The sequence below is a fragment of the Notolepis coatsorum genome (assembly GCF_963971535.1).
Source record: "Notolepis coatsorum genome assembly, chromosome: 10".
Lineage (NCBI taxonomy): Eukaryota > Metazoa > Chordata > Actinopteri > Aulopiformes > Paralepididae > Notolepis > Notolepis coatsorum.
This window is the reverse complement of record NC_140174.1, coordinates 6,856,748-6,875,442: the sequence shown is the minus strand read 5'-3', so window position 1 is coordinate 6,875,442 and position 18,695 is coordinate 6,856,748. Positions and strand designations below refer to the sequence as shown.

Here is an 18,695-nt window from a genome sequence, read left to right as displayed (position 1 = left end):
GTGGTACGTGCAAACTGATGTTTAAAATTGTATTTTCTCCTACTAAACTCACTTTCTAAATGAAAAAGATTTCAATCAATCAATCAATACTGTATTGTACCCATTCTGTTAAATAAAGTTTTCATTCATTCATTCATTCCCTCCGTGCTCCCCCCCCCCCCCCCCCCCCCCCCCCCCCCCCCCCCCCCCCGCTCTCTCCCTCCATGAGCTCAATGTACCGGAAGTGTTGCGGTGGTTATATGAGTGGAGGACTACAAATCCCAGAGTAACTAGGGGCACATGACGCTACACATGCAAGCTGTCAGACACGGAAGGTCACTCACTACACACATGCATGGTTCTGTTTGGAAAGCTGAGGGAATTATATATGAGGCGGTTCATAGAGGGAATTTAATAATGTTTTAATATAATTGCGTTGTTGTTGGTATGTTATGTGCCCAGCAGCAGACAGTCTGCCTCCTCTGTTTTCTTCAATCATTTAAACAACTAATGCAAGCCAAGTAGGGAGCTAGCCTAGCTATCATAACATCCGTTGCTTAGCTTGTCGACCGACTTCTCGAGAAGAGGGACACCATCCACTACTGCAGTAATCGTCTTAATATTTGCCATATTATTTGCCATTGCATTCGTTTACTGTCGCAATGTTCAGGGGAATTATTAAACTGCAGCGTTGTTTGGGACATGCAACCAAAGTCAGGGGTCAGCTCTCTCTCCTCTCGATAATAAACCACAACGCTGCATACTCCACTGCCAGCCCTGCCAGTGCCACAGCAGGTGAGGGATCATCCTCTGGTGTGATTGTTGTGAGGTTATGATTATGATTATGAATGATCAGGTTGTATGAGGATTCATGTTTCATTTGGTCATCTGTCATCAACACTGTATGTATATATTCTCTCCCCACCTATGTATATTTCTCTCCCACCCACCCCCTCCTAATGTACAGTCTCCTCCCCATCATATGTATATACTCTCTGTCAGGATCTATGGGTAACTACTGCATATTTGCATATCGTATATGTCACAAATGTAACAGTACTATATACCTGTATGTCCCTATGCCATAAATGTCATGATGTCATGTATGTTGTGTGTATGTCATAAATGTCACTATGAATTGAAAACGGGGGACCCTGATGTAAACAAGACAAACGTCTTTCTCTCGTCTGCCTCCCCTTAACAATTGTGTGTATTGAGCCGTACTGTATTGTGCCCATCCTGCAATCTGTTAAATAAAGTTTTCATTCATTCATTCAACAGAAAGGAGGAAGTTTTATCGAGATGTGAGCATATCACAAGTAGAGGGTATGTTTTTGATGTCGTCATGGTGAACTCTTCTAATTTTAAGTAATATAATAATAATAATAACAACTTTATTAATGTCAGTGATTAACTCTCTCACGTCATTGGTTTTATTGGTTGTTTGTGATGAGGGCAGGCGGCTTGTACGAGATCAACCTCGACCGTCGGAAACTGAAGACGCCGGGAGGGAAGCTGTTCACTGCGCCCAACGAAGCTCTGGCCATCGCCGTGGCAACAGAGTGGGATGCTCAGAAGGACACGCTCAAATTCTACACTATGCACTTGGTACGTGACCTTTGACTTTTGTGAATGAAGTGCATCGGATGTTGCCGTGTGTGTGTGTGTGTGTGTGTGTGTGTGTGTGTGTGACTGTGTGTGTATTTGTGCCTTGACTTTACCTCGGTACTTCTCCCCTCTCCAGACCACTCTGTGCAACACTGCCCTGGACAATCCGACCCAACGCAATAAAGACCAGATGATCACCGCTGCCCTCAAGTTCCTGGAGACCGATACTATCTGGTATTCTCTTCTTCTCTCTTCTTCTCTGGTTTGGCCTGTTGAGTTAGAATCGTAGGTGGCCTTCTAAGGACAGACATTTACCAATCTATTAATACTACAATGAAAACATCACAGCTAGTGATGTTTGCACAGGACTGGGTGCAGGGTGGGGTGCTCGAGCAACAAAACGGGTGCTCCTGAACCTAAAATCTTTGACTGCACTTTTTTTTTAAAAACAGTGTAATTCCTGGGGCGGCTACGTGGCGTAGTGGGCAAGGCGCTCGCCACGAATGCGGAGACGCTGGGCTTGCCTGTTCGAGCCCAGCTCTCCACAGTGCTTTCAGTTTAGCTGGTCGTTCATACTAATACACATTGGCCGTATTAGGGGGTGGGAAACTGATGGGTGGGGATCGGGCGTTGTGGACAGCGACTCCTACAGGTCGGTTGGTGCGCCTGCACAGTAGAATCAGGAAGTGTCGGGGGCAGCGTGAGCCTTCCACGCGTTACTCCTCGCCACTGAGAGATCGAGCTGCGCAGGTGAAAAGATGCGACTGCTGTTACCTCAAGTACCGGAGGGGACTTGTGCTATGTATGACTTAGTCCACATTGCAGCCTGCTTGTGGGAGGCAAGAAACAGCGTTCGTGACAGGGGAGGGTTGAATTGGATGATACGAAATTGGGATGGGAGAAAATATAGAAAAATGGGAGAAAAAGTGGATAAAAAAAGAAAAACAGTGTAATTCCTCTTTATTAGATGCAAAGCACCTCTATGACTGGCAATGTCACTAACTCGCCCGCTCGCTCATTCAGTCATTCATTCATTTGTTCACTCACTCTCTGTCCCTAGTGGTGGCTCACGGGCATGGCATTCTGTGTAAGACCAGTTCAATCTATGCCAGAATGCTTCGTATCTATGACACTGTGTCCTTGTTTAGTAGATGCCCCGTCTTATGTGGCGTTGATGAAGGGAAATCTATATGCAAGAAAATATACAAAATCAACTCTTAATTAAGAGGGCACTTTCTGTGGTGGCAGGGGCTCAAGCCTGGGTTAACCTTCTGTCGTGTGGCAGTGAAAGGGTTAACCTTCTGTCGTGTGGCAGTGAAAGGGTTATTAACCGTCTGTGGTGTCGCTGTTTGTTTCTAGTTACAGGATGGAGGAGCCGGCCAGTCTGGTGGAGCTGCAGAAGAACGAGTGGGACCCTGTTCTGCACTGGATTGAGAACAGGTTAGCCTCCACATAGCAGGGTGCTTTCAGCTAGGGATGCACCGATACGACTTTTTCAGTCCCAATACCGATACCGATCCGATACCCATTGTCAAATTTGTTTTCTCCAAAAAAGTTAAAAAAAATAAAATGTAATCCACTTTTTTTTTTTTTATTATTAAAATATATATTGTTTGGGGCGCCCCAGTGGCGAACCACATAGCGCGCTCAGCCGCGACACGGCCGACCCGGGTTCGACTCCCGAACCCGTCGTCATTTGCCGAATGTCTTCCCCCCACTCTGTCTCCCATTCCTCCTCTGTCTCTCTCTACTGGACTGCCCAGTAGCAATAAAGCGATAAAACGCCAAAAAGAAAATCTTTAAAAAAAAATATATATATATATATATATTTTGTTTTTAAGAATTGTAAAGGATCACAAGTGTGTTTTTGATTGGTTGTAAACAAAGATGGAAAATAAACGTCATTCATTCAATTAATAAACTCTATGCCTCACTGTCACTGTGTGGAAGAGACTGGGATCATTCTTTTGTGCAAGGCAACATCAGGCTTGACTTAAAACATTACTTTCCTAACTTAGTGAAACTAAATGTAACAAATTAACACATAGATATAAATGTTCTGAATGGTTATTTATTATTAAAAAAAAAAAAATCCGATATATATATATTTTTTTTACCGATACCCGATCCAGCTATTTTACTGATATCGGCGGTCGATACAGATACCAATATCGGATCGGTGCATCCCTACTTTCAGCATGCGAGTGTGTCTTGCATAGAGGCTACAGTATGTGTATACAATACATAAACATCAGTCAACTTTATTGTGCAAGACATACAGAAAGTTGAAATGACATTTCCCTAATTTCCACGGTGTATATAAAAAGTTATAGACATAGACAATATAAACAACAAAAGTAAAAATATAAGACACAATATACAAACACAATATAGGACTGCAAGATATGTACAATATATACAATAAATTAGAATGAGCTAAAAGGAGCTTAGTGCACATATATATATTTATTTTTTTGCAGTAGTACTGAGTAAAGTGGCAGTGAGTAAAGTAAAGTAAAGTGAAAAATAAACCGTCCCACCCCTCTTCACACCTTCTACAAATCTGAAATCATTGACCATGGAGGTCATATAGTTGTCCGTTCTATTAAGCAGTATATTGAGTTTTCATATCTATACACGCGTGTGTGTGTGTGTATATATATATATATATATATATATATATATATATATATATATATATATATATATATATATATATTAGGGCTGTCAAAACTAATGCTTTAACTTTGGAGATTAATTTAAATTATGTAAAGCATTAAAATAAATTAATCTAGATTAATCTATGGAGTGAAACATCTTCAATCTTAGCGCCGCGGATATAAGAAAGAGGTCTAGCTGAGTCAATGTTGATGGTTTTGTTGAACATTTGTATTTCACAGGAGAGAAACTGTATTCAAAGAAAGCTATTAAAATAGTCTTTGAATCTAAATATACTTTCTTGATGTTGATTTTACATTAATTCCATGATTTTACTTAAGTAAATATATGTTACAAGCTTCGGTCTTAAGTAGAAAAATGCTATTTTTAATCTAGGTAGATTAATTACAGAAAATTGTGAGATTAATTACTAAAAAAAAATGTATCTATTGACAGCACTTATATATATATATATATATATATATATATATATATATATATATATATATATATATATATATTGTCATGTCTATATATTTAAAGCACATACTCCAATATGCTCATAAACCCATTGTTATATCTAAAGAAATTATGTGTAAGGTGTATGTTATTAGATTAGATTAAAATGTATTGTCATTATACAGGACAAGTACAGTACAGATGTTTGGCATCCAACCAGAGTGCAAATGTACCCTGTACAATGCACAGGTGATTAAACTGGATATCAAATATAGAAATGACTACCACTGAGTAATAGTGCTAATCAGATGTATGTACAGAGTTGTAGTATGTCATATGTATAGTATGTCATATGTATGTATAGTGTATTTACTGTATTATGTCATATTGGCCAGCAGCGTAACTAGTAAGGGATATATACAGATATAGTATCTACAGATGTGTAAAAACTAAAAGGATTATATGCGCGTACAGTCGGTCCATAAATATTTGGACATTGACGCAATTTTCACAATTTTTGGCTCTGTGCATTTGTGTAGTGTATTATTTTAGAGGCTCACCCATACCAGTATAAATGGTAAACAACACTAATATCTGGTGATATCGTTGTTGGTATCGCCTTGAGGGTGTCATAAATCAGTAATAAATGGTTTGCTAAATGTCCGTGTGACTACTGCAGGTATGACGTAGCCATCGGCTCCTCCTTCAATATACTGGGGCCAGAGATCCCACAGGCGACCATGGATACGTTCCGACAGCACCTCACCTCGTACAGCCTCTGGTCCCTGATAGGTAAAACATCTCAAAACTGACCCTAGACCAGCACTCTTTTCAAAGCTTCTTTTGAGTACAGGCCCTGGGTGAGCATGTTTTACGATTGTATGAGGCTCTGCAGAATACCGCCTAACGACATTGGTTGCAATTATAACCTGCTTTTGGGGGAGGGGTCTCTTAAAAGGACGGGGGTGGGGTGGTATCTGCCACTATTTACAGTACATTACAACACCTCTCCTCCGGGGCATACACACAATTACCACTGCATACATTAAAATAAACTGAGAATATCCTATTGTGCGTGGCAATGCAATACACAGTGTGTGACACACACACACACACACACACACACACACACACACACACTTGCTTCAGTGATACATAGTCAAATGAAGTCATCATAAACATCGCTCAACACAAAATAGCAGGATTACCAAATTGGCCAGATTTCTTTTAACAAGTGTGAATCCACAATAGATGTGACCGTGTACGTTCATGAAGTCCAACCACCAGTGGTGCAGTCGTAATATGGGAACTGGTTACACGCCACGTGCACACGCGCTCCCGCGCATGCGCATACATGTTCCCTCAGTTGCGCACAGAACAGATGATTATTATGCATAACAATGAAGATCAAGCAGCCCCCCACCTTCTCGTAGGTTCCTATTATTATGCAAAGTCTAGATGAGAAGTGCAGGCCGCCGGCCGGGTAGCTTTCTACAACGGCCGGGTACTTATCATTGCGCGCACTTCAGCCCCTCAGTGACTACTAATAACACGCCGTGTAACCGCGCGTGTGCACGACTGCACCCCTGCCAACCACACACACACACACACACTTGATCTCCATACCAAATGTCAGCCTCCTACACAAGACTGTGACTGCAGGTGGCCTGGTGGGGGAGGGGACACCTCAGAGCCGGCAAGTGAAGTCGTCATAAACGTTGCTCAACTCAATATAGCCCTCCAAGCAGGATTACAAAGTTGGCCAGATTTCTTTTAAAACGATGGGAACTATATAAAAAATACATTTAACTGAGTTCTTATTGAATTATACTTTTGAAGACTTATCTACTACATAATCCCGGTCCATGACCACGCAATATAATAGAACTCTTTGGATCATGTGCATCAATATATATGGACCAGCAACAAATGTGCATGTATTGTACACACAGACACACACACACACACACACACGCACGCACGCACGCACCCACACACACACACACACACACACACACACAGAGAGTAGATCACAGTAGTCTGTTTCCAGCTGCTTGCCGTCTCGGTCCTGACATTGTGGCTTGGCTTATGGCCAAACCTAAACCATTGAGAACTAATGATTAGGGTAATGGATACAGTATGAGAGCGCATCTGCTTGAATAACGGACTAAACCATTAAAGAGAGAGAGATGGGGTGTCGAGCTCCCTTTGGAAACACATTTTATTTTAACATGTAGCCTTACTAGCCTACCATTGTAGGAGTGGAGAAATACATTTGAAATAAACAAGACAATGGTTGAATATCGTTTTAGTGACCCACCCCCCACTCAACTTGTATTGCTTTTAGGGGTGCTCGGCTCTCTTGGCTCCCCCAAATTATTTTTATATTATAACATATATTATATTATATTATTATATATATATTTTTTTTTTTTGATCCACTTTTTCTCTTTTTCTCCCATCCCAATTTTAGCCATGCCAATTCTCCCCTCCCCTGTCTTGATCGTTGCTCGCATGTGCCCCCCACTGGCCGGTCGTAGGGAGGACAGAAGCCCATCGCATGTCCCCTCCGATACATGTGTAGGCAGCCAGTCGCATCTTTTCACCTGCCAGCGCGGACTCTCATTTGGCGAGGAGTAACGTGTGGGAGGCTCACACTACCCCCGCCATTTTCCTGTCTCTGCTGTGCAGGCGCCCCAACCGACCTGTAGGAGTCGCTGTTTACAACGTCCAGATTACCACCCATCGACTTCCCACCCGCTGACTCTGCCAATTGAGTTAGTATGACGGCCGGCCCAAGCCGGAGGCAACGCCGACAGCCGGATTCGAGACCGTCTCATGCGTTGGTGACGAGCGCAATGTCCGCTGCGCCACCCAGCCGCCCCATATATTTGATATATTTACATTTATTAATTTATCCTGTGTAAAGGGGATGAATTACAAGCGGTTGAATAGTTGTGATATTAAATCCTATTAATCCACAGTGTGACAGTTTTGGTAAAGACAGTAATGTGATGTGACAGAATAACGTGGTTTTCTCTGTGCAGGCTTGGAGTTTGTGATCACACAGCTGAAGTCAGTGATCCTGGCCTTTGGGCTGATCGACAGACACCTGACTGCGGATCAGGCTGTGTTGCTGTCCCGACTGGAGGAGGAATACCAGGTAGGAGAGCCATCTAATGAACTACAATACCCACAATGCATTGTGTACAGTAGTCACCTCGTTGTAGTTTTATATCGTATTCGGTTGTTGTTAAGTCTGACGTGTGTGTGTGTGACGTATATTCATGTCCGGGGGCCAAACACTCTGCTTCAGACAGCGGGAGATACTAGGAGCATTTTTACAACTTTTATGATCTATTAAAACAACAAGGGACCCGGCACTGAGGCACGTTGAAAAGACGAGAGCCTCAGCCTCTTGATGAATTGAAAATGGAGGACCCTTATGTAAACAAGATCAAAAGTATTTTTCTGGTCTTCATCCTCTTAGCAGTTGTTTGTATTGAGCTGTACTGTATTGTACGCATTCTGCGATCTGCTAATAAAGTTTTCAATCAATCACTCAATCGGCCAACGCAGGAAGCGGTTTATTGATACGGAATGGTTGATACGTCACGACTTAACAACCGAATTGTGTTGTTGTGATATGTAATTATCTCTTGCATTTAACTGAACGTGACCGTCGGATATGAGGAAACCTAGGTCCTGCACTGCGGTGTCAACAAGCCCCGTCATCTATATTTGAACTCTTCGTTTGCCGTGTCTTTCTTATGACAGATTCAAAGCTGGGGAAACGTGGAGTTCGCCCACGACTATGACATGTACGAGCTGCGGGCGAGGACAGCCGCCGGGGCTCTGTTCGTCAAACTGTCGTCCGAGAGTTCAACCGTCAAGCGCAAACTCCTTCAGGACTGAGCCGGGATGAGGACGCCGGGGAGGAGGAAAGCCCACAGAAACGCCCCCAAACAGAAAGACTCAAGCAAACCACAAGTCAGAATGAGGGCTAGTCCTGTTCTTCCCACGGCTCAATTTGATCCGTTGTCTTGTCCTCAAGAAGAAGAACCAACAACACGTTGTGTTCTGGTTCGGCAGTGACGGCTGCCGCTGCCAGGGACCTGTTGAAGGTGTCTGCGTCATAATTTCACCTCAGCAAAACAGAAACATTGGCCGTCTTGTCGGTGGAGTCATTATCATGCGGTGGTTGCCAAGTAAACAGCTTTGTGTATATTGAGTCAGCTCTCAGTCATCGGTGGTTTCCATAGGAACGGTGACGAATGTTGTGTCTAGGGGAGTGGAATGTTAAATCCTCGTGCCCTCCGTCTCTCGCACTATGTCTGAATATTGCTAAAGGGGAATGCTGCGTTTGAAGGATTTGCAGATGTTATTCCTGTTTGTGCCCCAGGACAGTTCGGTCAATATTTCAAATTTGGGATGTCACCTGGATGGAAAACCTGCTCCGTAGTTAATGGGGAACTGACTTTGTTGTTGTTCCATACAATATATACATGTATTTATTTATATATACATATCACCCAAATTATATGGTTATGGTTCAGAACTGTTGGGCAATAATAGAATACCGTATAAACCTAATTTGGTTGTGAAAACGTGGCATTTTATTGTTCCACAATAAGTCGTTGTTGCATGTGGAGCAGCTCCATCTTTTACATCCAGATGACGTCACAAATTGGGATTCTAGCGTTAGGAGAGAGGTGCACGTTCACACATATTGACTGGACTGTCCTAGGAGGACACGGGAGTAAACTCATGCACATTCTTAAAATGGGGTTGGCATTCCCCTTCAAGTACCTTCTGCTGCACGGTTCAAACGTACTTGTCGTACTAACGGCACCGTATGCTGTTGGTGAAGTGCATGCACTGCAGTATGTGAAAATGTCAACGCGTGAGGATTTCATCTTACCACTTCCAAACAGAAGTTTGATTGATCAATTCTACCACAATTTATGTTACACAGCAGTAGGGATATATATATATATATATATATATATATATATATATATATATATATATTTTTTTTTTTTTTTCTTTTCTTTTTTACTCTTACTTATTTCTGTAATTGTCTTTTCTCAATGTTTACCTGTTCAAACTTGGGGAATGATATCCTGGTGTACTGATGGGATGTAGGATTGGTCAGCAACACAACGATATGGAATGTTTGGACAGTGTGATCGTGTACAATGTTGACTTGTTTTGTTGCAGTAATAAAAGTAATGTTAATAAACGGAATGGGATAAACCATGTCACCCATGTTTGTCTCTTGATGCCTGATGCCTTTTTGCTTTGAGTTCTAACCTATGTTCAATATGATTTAGAAGACTTTCAAAACGTTTAAGTAGTAATCCAAAATGTGCTTTACATAACGTTACACATTTTGTGTAATTGCAATGATCTCTCATTTCTAGAGGCATAACCTGAAAGAAAAAAAGTGGCGGTTTACCTAAAATGTTAGGTTACATTCTCGCAAAATCGATTCAGGTGAGATTTATTCATGCAATTGAACATGTTGTCATCCCATTTTATTTACAATAGACAGTTGAGCGTTGCAGCTGTCCAATCACGTTAACAAAACCACGCTCAAAGAACACCTACGGGAGACTGCAATTCGAAACTGGCCCCTGTAAATGTCCTAACCCAACCCCCTCCAATGTACAGTAAATGACCTAACCCAAGAATACACGAGACCCTCCTATATACTTGGAACCAAGTATGGTTTTGTCAATATTCCAATGTACAGTTTTGCTTGTACAGTTGTAGTTTCCCCCCGACCCCCCCCACCCAACCACCTCCAATGTACAGTTTTGCTTGTACAGTTGTACAGTTTCCCCCCAACCACATCCAATGTACAGTTTCTACGTCAAATGTATATACTCTCTTTTTTTTAGACTCTTTTTGTATCACAAACTACTGTATTTGCAAATCTGGTATATCATAAATGTATAGATGTAGCAGTACTGTCTATCTATGTCGTGTGTGTTATATATGTTATGATGAATTGAAAATGGGGGACCCTGATGTCAACAAGACGAAAGTCTTTCTCTGGTCTGCATCCCCTTAACAATTGTGTGTATAGAGCCGTACTGTATTGTACCCATTCTGCAACCTGTTAATAAAGTTTCCAATCAATCAATCATGCCATAGCCAATTACATGGTCGGGTGGGCGGGGCTTCATCCTGGACTGACTGGTTTGTTGTCGAGCAGCGAAGATGGAGTTCCTCCTGGGAAACCCTTACAGTACTCCAGTGGGGCATTGCATCGGTATGTGACCACTTCAGATACGATATTTGATATATAATATATACATGCCTTGTTATTTATGTCGCCTGGTTGCCATGGTCTTTTATTATTTACAAGCTAACTGAACTGGCTACTAGGTCTGTGAAGTGAATCCAGCTGGCTAGCCGCCTAGCTAACGTACAGCTGACTAACCTTAGCTGGAAGCTAACACCGTGATAACCGTACAATTGCTAATTACTAGTTATTATCAGATGATATTCGGCTATATGTGTAGCTACATGGCCATACTAATGGGTTGAATGACGGCTAATCATTAGCGAGCTAACGTATAACGAGCAGTTTTCACCAATCATCCAATCATCCTTACAGCTAAACGGTAGCTACACTAATGTTGTACAGTATCATGTATGTTGTGTGTTGTGGGGCAAATATTATGTTATGATGACGACACACCGTGTTGCTACATTATTCTGTATCTGCTTTTCCAGAGAGAGCCACCGATGGCTCCCTTCAGAGTGAAGACTGGACCCTAAACATGGAGATATGTGACATCATCAATGAAACAGAGGATGGGTGAGACTAATCAATATCCACCACATCTGTTATTGATTAGCTGTCCTTTGATTGATTGAAAACTATTAACAGATTGCAGAATGGGTACAATACAGTACGGCTCAATACACACAATTGTTAAGGGGATGCAGACCAGAGAAAGACTTTAGTCTTGTTTACATTAGGGTCCCCCATTTTCAATTCATCATAAACATTATATCATGACATACATGACATACATATAGACAGTATTGCTACATCTATACATTTATGACATACCAGATTTGCAAATACAGTACTGTTTGTGATAAAAAAAATAGTCTAAAAGAGAGAGTATCATTTGACGTAGAAACTGTACATTGGAGGAGGTTGGGTAGGTGGGGTGGGGGGTGGTTGGGTTAGGTCCTTGACGTCTTGTCACTGCCCCTCTACGTGCATCATTCGCAATCGCATGGCAACGGTGACTGGCTGACAGCTATAGGACGCACTGAGCTCATGCATATCTCTGGCGTTGCTCTTATCTAAACAGCGTTGTCTTATCTGGAGAGTAATGTAAAAGCCCAGCTCTGGATTTGTGTGGGTGGATTTTTATCCAAGGTCTCATTCCCTATCTCACTGCTGCCCCATTAACCTTGTATGAGAAAGTCAGTCTTGTTTATTGTTGTTTATTGTTTAAAAGGATCCCCATTAGCTGTCACCTAAGTGGCGAGCTAGTCTTCCTGGGGTCCACACAGAAAGACAACAGAAAACACAAAACATAACAACATGAGTTACATATGACAATCACAATTAACAATGATAATCTAAAAACAGTAAACAGTATTTTGCTCACATATTTAAGTAGTGCATTCTCAGGTGGTATTTGAAAGACACTTTACTATTCAATTTACTTATGTTCAGTGGGCAGTTATTCCAATGATTGATGGCACGATAAACAACAGTCCTCTTTAAAGCATTTGATTTTGGACGTGGTAACATAATCTGTCCATCATCGGCTGACCTAGTAAAATAAGAATGAACCTGACTGCATCTGACAATTTGTTTGTATAAGAAAACAGGTTGAGACGAAAAGACAGTGTTCCTGAAAAATTTAACTGTGTTGAAAACCTTGTATGAAGTCCAAGTCTTGTTTGATAAGTGGGTTTGAAAACTGGGTCAGGTCGTTAAGTTACACACACCCACCAGCTATACTGGACAATCTATATCAAGACGTTTCACAATGTTGGTGGAATTTATGGGATGTCACACACTCCCACCACTGTAAGCCGGCGACTATAGTCTGATAACACTGGAGTAAGCTACTGGCCACAGCTTTTTCCACAGCATCTAACTAGACAACACCCGGTCACAGTATAATTGATTGATTGATTGAAAACTTTATTAACAGATAGCAGAATGGGTACAATACAGTAGGGCTCAATACACACAATTGGGGATGCAGACCAGAGAAAGACTTTCGTCTTGTTTACACCAGTGTCCCCCATTTTCAATTCATCATAACATATATGACATACACGACATACAGATAGACAGTACTGCTACATCTATACATTTATGACATACCAGATTTACAAATACGGTACCGTTTGTGATACAAAGTGTCTAAAAAAAAGAGGTATAGGTATAAATGGAGAGCGTATGAATGAGGAGGGAATCATTAACAAATGGCTACAGTTACTATTCCATTCTGGCAACTGGTGTACTGCATGGTTTGTTACCGTCGTTCAGAGCATTCTACTGCATCACTCGGCGATGAAGTTCTTGGCCAATGTGTTTGTTGGCCTGGAAAAAACCTATCAATCCACTTGAGAGCTTTGGACATATGCTGCTTTCCCGTCATTCTCACCCTTGTGTGTGTGTGTGTGTGTGTCTGTGTGCGTATGTATATGTGTGTGTCTTTGTCTGTATGTGTGTGTGCACGCACTGCAGGCCAAAGGATGCCATCAGGGCAGTAAAGAAGAGGCTGAATGGCAACAGAAACTACAGAGAAGTGATGTTGGCCCTGACGGTGAGAGCGGCAAGCAGAGGAGGGGGAGGGTGGAGAAGGGGGGGGGGGGGGGGGGGGGCAGTATTGTTATTATTATTGTGAACATATGGTCCATGACAGTGACACTAGAAGACATGTTTAGTATGCTATTAGCCTAGTTCTTTGACCAATGTCAGATGTGGATTGGTTGCAATGGAATACAGTTCTATCAGGCTTATTATTATTAGGGATGGGTACCTTTCACATTTGAACCGATACGGTACCGGTACCTGTGAATCGATACCGGTACCCAACGGTACCTTTTTTCAGTACTTTAGTCTCAAGAAATTTAATTTACCTACATCAGCCGTGAAAAAAAAATCCAAACTTCAAATAACTACAATTTCGACAGTTTTCGGCTTGTCATTGCTCCGACTGCTTTGTTGTTGAATCAAGTCAAATCCTAGGTAAGCATATATTGTGCGTGTGAACGTTGACATGAAAAGAAAAAAGGTAAAAAAAAAATATATATATATTTTCTTATTTATTTTTTGGTATCTCACTTGAATCGATACTCGGTTGTACCGACGTGTTTCGGTTCGGTACCTCAAAAGTACCCATTCCTAATTATTATTCTATTGTATGCTGACGAATGACGCTTTTTATTCTTCCTGAAGATTATGATAAATAAAATAAAAAGTTTAGTGTTGCATGTGGCTACTAGCACTATTATCCAGTAGTACTAATGTATATATTTATATAAATATATTTGTATATTACTATTGCACTTTACTGTTACATTTGTGCACTCTGGTTGGATGCCAAACTTTATTTTCATTTGTACTGTACCTGTGCTGTATATAATGACATAATAATCTAAACAATTCATTATCAAGTCAAGTTAAGTCAAGAGTTTTATTTGTCACGGCATACAAGCATACAGTGAAATGCGGGTGGTCATGCCCGCAGCGATTGTGCAATAATAAGTAATAAGTAATAAGAATAAGAATAAGAATAAGACATAACAGGTATATTGTACATAAAGTTTACAAAGAGCATGGTAAAGACATGCTAAGGCACTGGGTCTTATGTACACCATACCTGTCAACAATCCCGTTTTTTCCGGGATTGTACTGTATTTCAACCTTCCTTCCCGCTGTCATCCCGCTAAAATATTTTCCCGTATTTAAATTTTTACAAAATGGCTGCAATTCCCCTCCGTGACGACAGGTGGCAGCAGTGTAGATTAGAACGTTAGCACAGGAAGTCAGACCGGAAGACGTTGCGCCCCGAAGAAGAAGAAGAACAGCGACCAGATAAAGGAGTGGTTTAGCGTGAAATGTATTACATTCTACAACTACCTACAGCGTGAATACTTTCGACAACAAATGTTTGTTTCCGCGTGCGAGTTTTGCGCTCTGATTGGCCAGGTCATGTGACATGTGCGCCAATCGTGGGACAGCAAGTTCTGCGCCTATTTCCGGGTCTAACAGCCTGCAAACTACCTGGCGTTCTATCGCCATGCTCTAAGACAAACTCTAACCTTAACCAACTTCGAAAGAGTGCCTAAGCTTAATCGTTGAAAGAAGGGCAGGCGTTCTATCGCCATGCTCTAAGACAAACTCTAACCTTAACCAACTTCGAAAGAGCGCCTAAGCTTAACCAGTGTAGACACTTGCGGTCCCACGATTGGGCGTACATGTCACATGACCAGAAATGACCTGGCCAATCAAACAACAACAAACATTGTCAAAAGTATTCAGGCCTACCTACCTACAAAAGGCAGAGAAGCTTCTTCTTCTTCTTCTTCTTCTTCTTCTTCTTCTTCTGGTTTTTATTGGGAGTTGGCACAAACATTTTGGTGCATTACCGCCAAGGCAGAGAAGCTATACCGGCAAAGTGGGGTTGTTCCCGGAGAGCTCACTCTCGGCCGTGGTTTCTCAGTGTATAATGTATGGTGCTCTCCCTCAACATGCGAGTAGGGTGAGACAACACCATTCTTTAGTCCAAATAATACCCTACTTTATACTATATTATTGTCATTCGTTTAATGTAAAGTCAGTCTTACATTCGCACTGCTTTAACGTTGCATTTACCCATAATCCATTGCTGTATTAGACCCATGTGCCAGTATAAAATTTAATTACGTGCCCCCTTCCCAAGGTGTATATAGAAAGAGACGATAAACACAAAAGTAACATAGGACACAATATACAACACACAGGACTATGTACAATATAAACAGTGCCTACAATTAAATTAATTAATGAATTAAATAAGAGGTAAAAGAGAACTTAGTGTAAGTATTCTTTAATTTGTGTCAACGTTATAAAAATACTATTGTATTCAACAAATTAATTATGATACACCACAATGTGCCCTTTCTATCTATTCTAAATCTATGGCCTCGCGATTCCACGGCTGCGCAGTGCAGACAATATATATACATACGAGGGGGAGGAGACTACATTGGGAGGGGGCGGGGCGAAATATCCAGTTTTTTCAAATCCCAATGTTGACAGCTATGATGTACACTACTATACAATACTATACAATATACACTTATACTATATATCCTTATACCATCTTGCTATATCCATCTATTTACTATACAAGAACCACTCCCGTTTTAATTTTTTTAAAGTGACCTTTCCATTGTGTAAAGTGACCGTTGAGTGTGTGCGTGTGCAGCATGTGTGTGTTCGTGCTAAAGTGTCTCTTGTGTCTACTATCGTGAGATCTTTGACCTTTTGGTCCTTCTGCTGGTGAAAGCGTGTCTCGCTCCTCCTCCCCCCTCAGGTCCTGGAGACGTGTGTGAAGAACTGTGGTCACCGTTTCCACACTCTCGTCACCAGCAGGGACTTCATCGACGGTGTGCTTGTTAAAATCATCTCCCCAAAAAACAACCCTCCCACCATTGTACAGGACAAAGTGCTCGCCTTGATCCAGGTATGGATAAGATTACATTGGTTTTAGTTACATTGTTACATTAGTTGCATTATTAGTTACATTATTACATTGGTTGTAGCGTTGGCGTTCCCCTCGTTGCTAGCGTTTTAACCTCTTCCACCCGACGGGACCGGGAAAATCTGGTCATAAATCAATATTTTTCACACTGTTGTATAAAAGTAGCGATTTTTATTTCAAACGTATTCAAGTATTAACATCACTAACATGTCACAACAGCATGTAGAATGTATATTATCATCAATACGTTAGTTTAGCAATAGGTTAAAAGTGTTTTTAGATAGATTCAACTTTTCGATTTGATCAAGTCTATTCCGCGAGGGTGACCATTTTGGATATTTTGAACCAAAACCTTCTGTGTATTGTCACAGTGAAAGGGTTAACCGGCTGTCGTGTGGCAGTGAAAGGGTTAAACACATTGTGTGCTTGTGTTTTTAAAGCCCCTGTATGTATAATTTGCAACATATATAATCATTGTCATATTAGTTGTGACAACACCTTGGTATAACTATAAACAAAAGAGACTATTGCAGAGAGGATTTCTCTTAAACCCGGTTGTTTCTTATAGACCACCACAACACCGGTATTCTGAAATCATTGGGGGGGGGGGGTTGTAGCTACGGCTGTGGGGGGTGCGGGAGACATGATCCAATAGACTTTTATATACGCCCAAGTCTCCTGAACACGGAGAGACCGTGTCTCCAGCACCCCCACAGCCGTAGCTACAACCACTTAAAGGCTCTCATCCACATTCATTCATTTTCTCCCCCGCTCTCTCTCCCATGAGCTCAACGTAACACGGAAGTGCAGTGGTCTATTGCAAAGGAAATGTTGCTGTTAGGGATGGGCATTTTAAAGAAAGATCCAGATAGATTGATCGCATGCTATACTCGATTGATCGTGTATTACTCGAAAAGTAAAAAAAAAAGAAAAAAAAAGTAGATTTTTTTATTTTCTTTTACTTATTTTTGTTCATTCACGTATAAATGTTTAAGGAAACCAACAAACAGTTATAATCTTACACATACATGTGAAAAGATATGTAAAAAAGAAAGTAATTTTCTTTTCCTCTGATTTTCTTTCTTTTTTCGATTTTTATTTGTCATTATAGCATGTATCTCCAGCGAGAACACGGGGATGAGATGAACAGAGATGTGTGTGTGCGCCGTGTTCTCTCCGCGTAGTTGCTGCAGAGCAGCGCCCCCAGGGGTGTACTACTAGTCCCCTGGCAGAGCCTCAGGCGTTGTGCCGTCTCTAAGGTCCTCAGCCAGCCAGCGGTTCTCTAGTTACCTTCTACAGCTCGGGTAACCCTGGCAGGCTGGGATCTAGTTCCGCTCCTATAGGGAGGTGTAGTCTGACGTCACTGGTTGTTCCACCCGTATAGGGATTTATCATTGGGAAAATGGATTATCGGCTATTGTAACAATTCTGCCGCATGGAAATTGAAAAGCTTTCCATTTTTTGCGCAAAATGAGTTCCCTTCTATCACTAACATTATTTTCTTTAAGCATTTCGGGTTGAAATAAAATTTGGCGATTTTTTTTTAATGATTAATTGCGAATATTTTCATGTTGATCTTGTGGATGAATAATAAGCACATAAAGGTACACCATGCCAATGTTCATGCTTTATTTGTTTTAAAAGAGACGATTTAGAAATGGGCAATGGGGAAATACATTGTATTGGACAGAGGGTGGAACACGAAAAACGGCAATGACGTAATAACCACCACACCTCCCTATTTCCTTCAGGGAGCTACGGCCACGTGACGCGCTGCTCGGGCCTGGAGCGAGGAAGCCACATTAGCTATGGACATGTATGTGTCTCTCCAGATGTGGGGAGACGCAGGATAATGGCTCGAGATCAAAGTGGCTTTGAGTTTGAAGTGGCTTAGCTGTGTTTTTGTTTGTCCAAGAAACCCGCTCACCTTCCAAGTCCTTGTAGACTTGGTTTAGTTTAAAAGGATATTTCCCGTCTTTGATCTATTATTGCGTTGTGTGCCTGGTCGAGCCCCCCCCCCCCCCCCGTACTGAGACGGAGAGGCCAAGAGGCGACCGTGGCTTCGCTGAGAGAGGGAGCGCGTTCAAGGCTGACGAAACACAAAGCGATCAGAGCGAAGGCCTTGTTAAAAACTCCCTGTCATCCCTCTCCTTGGCTGCTGTGTCGTCATGCCTCCATTGGGGCCTTTGTTTCAACCCCCCCCCCCCTTCTCTTTCTCTGTCCTCTCTCTTAACCCCTCTCCTCTCCTCC

The 18,695-nt window shown here is 41.7% G+C and overlaps 2 protein-coding genes across 3 annotated transcripts in view; both read left to right on the top strand.

Moving 5' to 3' along the window:
- The first annotated feature begins 314 nt into the window (after nucleotides 1-314).
- atpaf2 (ATP synthase mitochondrial F1 complex assembly factor 2) lies at nucleotides 315-9,693 on the top strand. The gene is made up of 8 exons (XM_084323404.1): nucleotides 315-774; nucleotides 1,261-1,305; nucleotides 1,439-1,587; nucleotides 1,724-1,821; nucleotides 2,947-3,027; nucleotides 5,384-5,496; nucleotides 7,752-7,867; nucleotides 8,482-9,693. Exons 1-8 carry the CDS (start codon nucleotides 642-644, stop codon nucleotides 8,617-8,619), a joined length of 873 nt encoding a protein of 290 aa, XP_084179530.1. The 5' UTR covers nucleotides 315-641; the 3' UTR covers nucleotides 8,620-9,693.
- A 1,218-nt stretch (nucleotides 9,694-10,911) lies between these two features.
- The window catches only part of tom1l2b (target of myb1 like 2 membrane trafficking protein b), a 49,915-nt gene continuing 42,131 nt past the window's right edge, over nucleotides 10,912-18,695 (top strand). For both annotated transcript variants that reach the window (XM_084322712.1, XM_084322711.1), the window contains exons 1-4: nucleotides 10,912-10,981; nucleotides 11,449-11,533; nucleotides 13,442-13,520; nucleotides 16,278-16,427. In XM_084322712.1, the coding sequence (XP_084178838.1) occupies nucleotides 10,930-10,981; nucleotides 11,449-11,533; nucleotides 13,442-13,520; nucleotides 16,278-16,427 (366 nt within the window). In that variant the 5' untranslated portion in view covers nucleotides 10,912-10,929. The remainder of the gene's footprint in view (nucleotides 10,982-11,448; nucleotides 11,534-13,441; nucleotides 13,521-16,277; nucleotides 16,428-18,695) is intronic.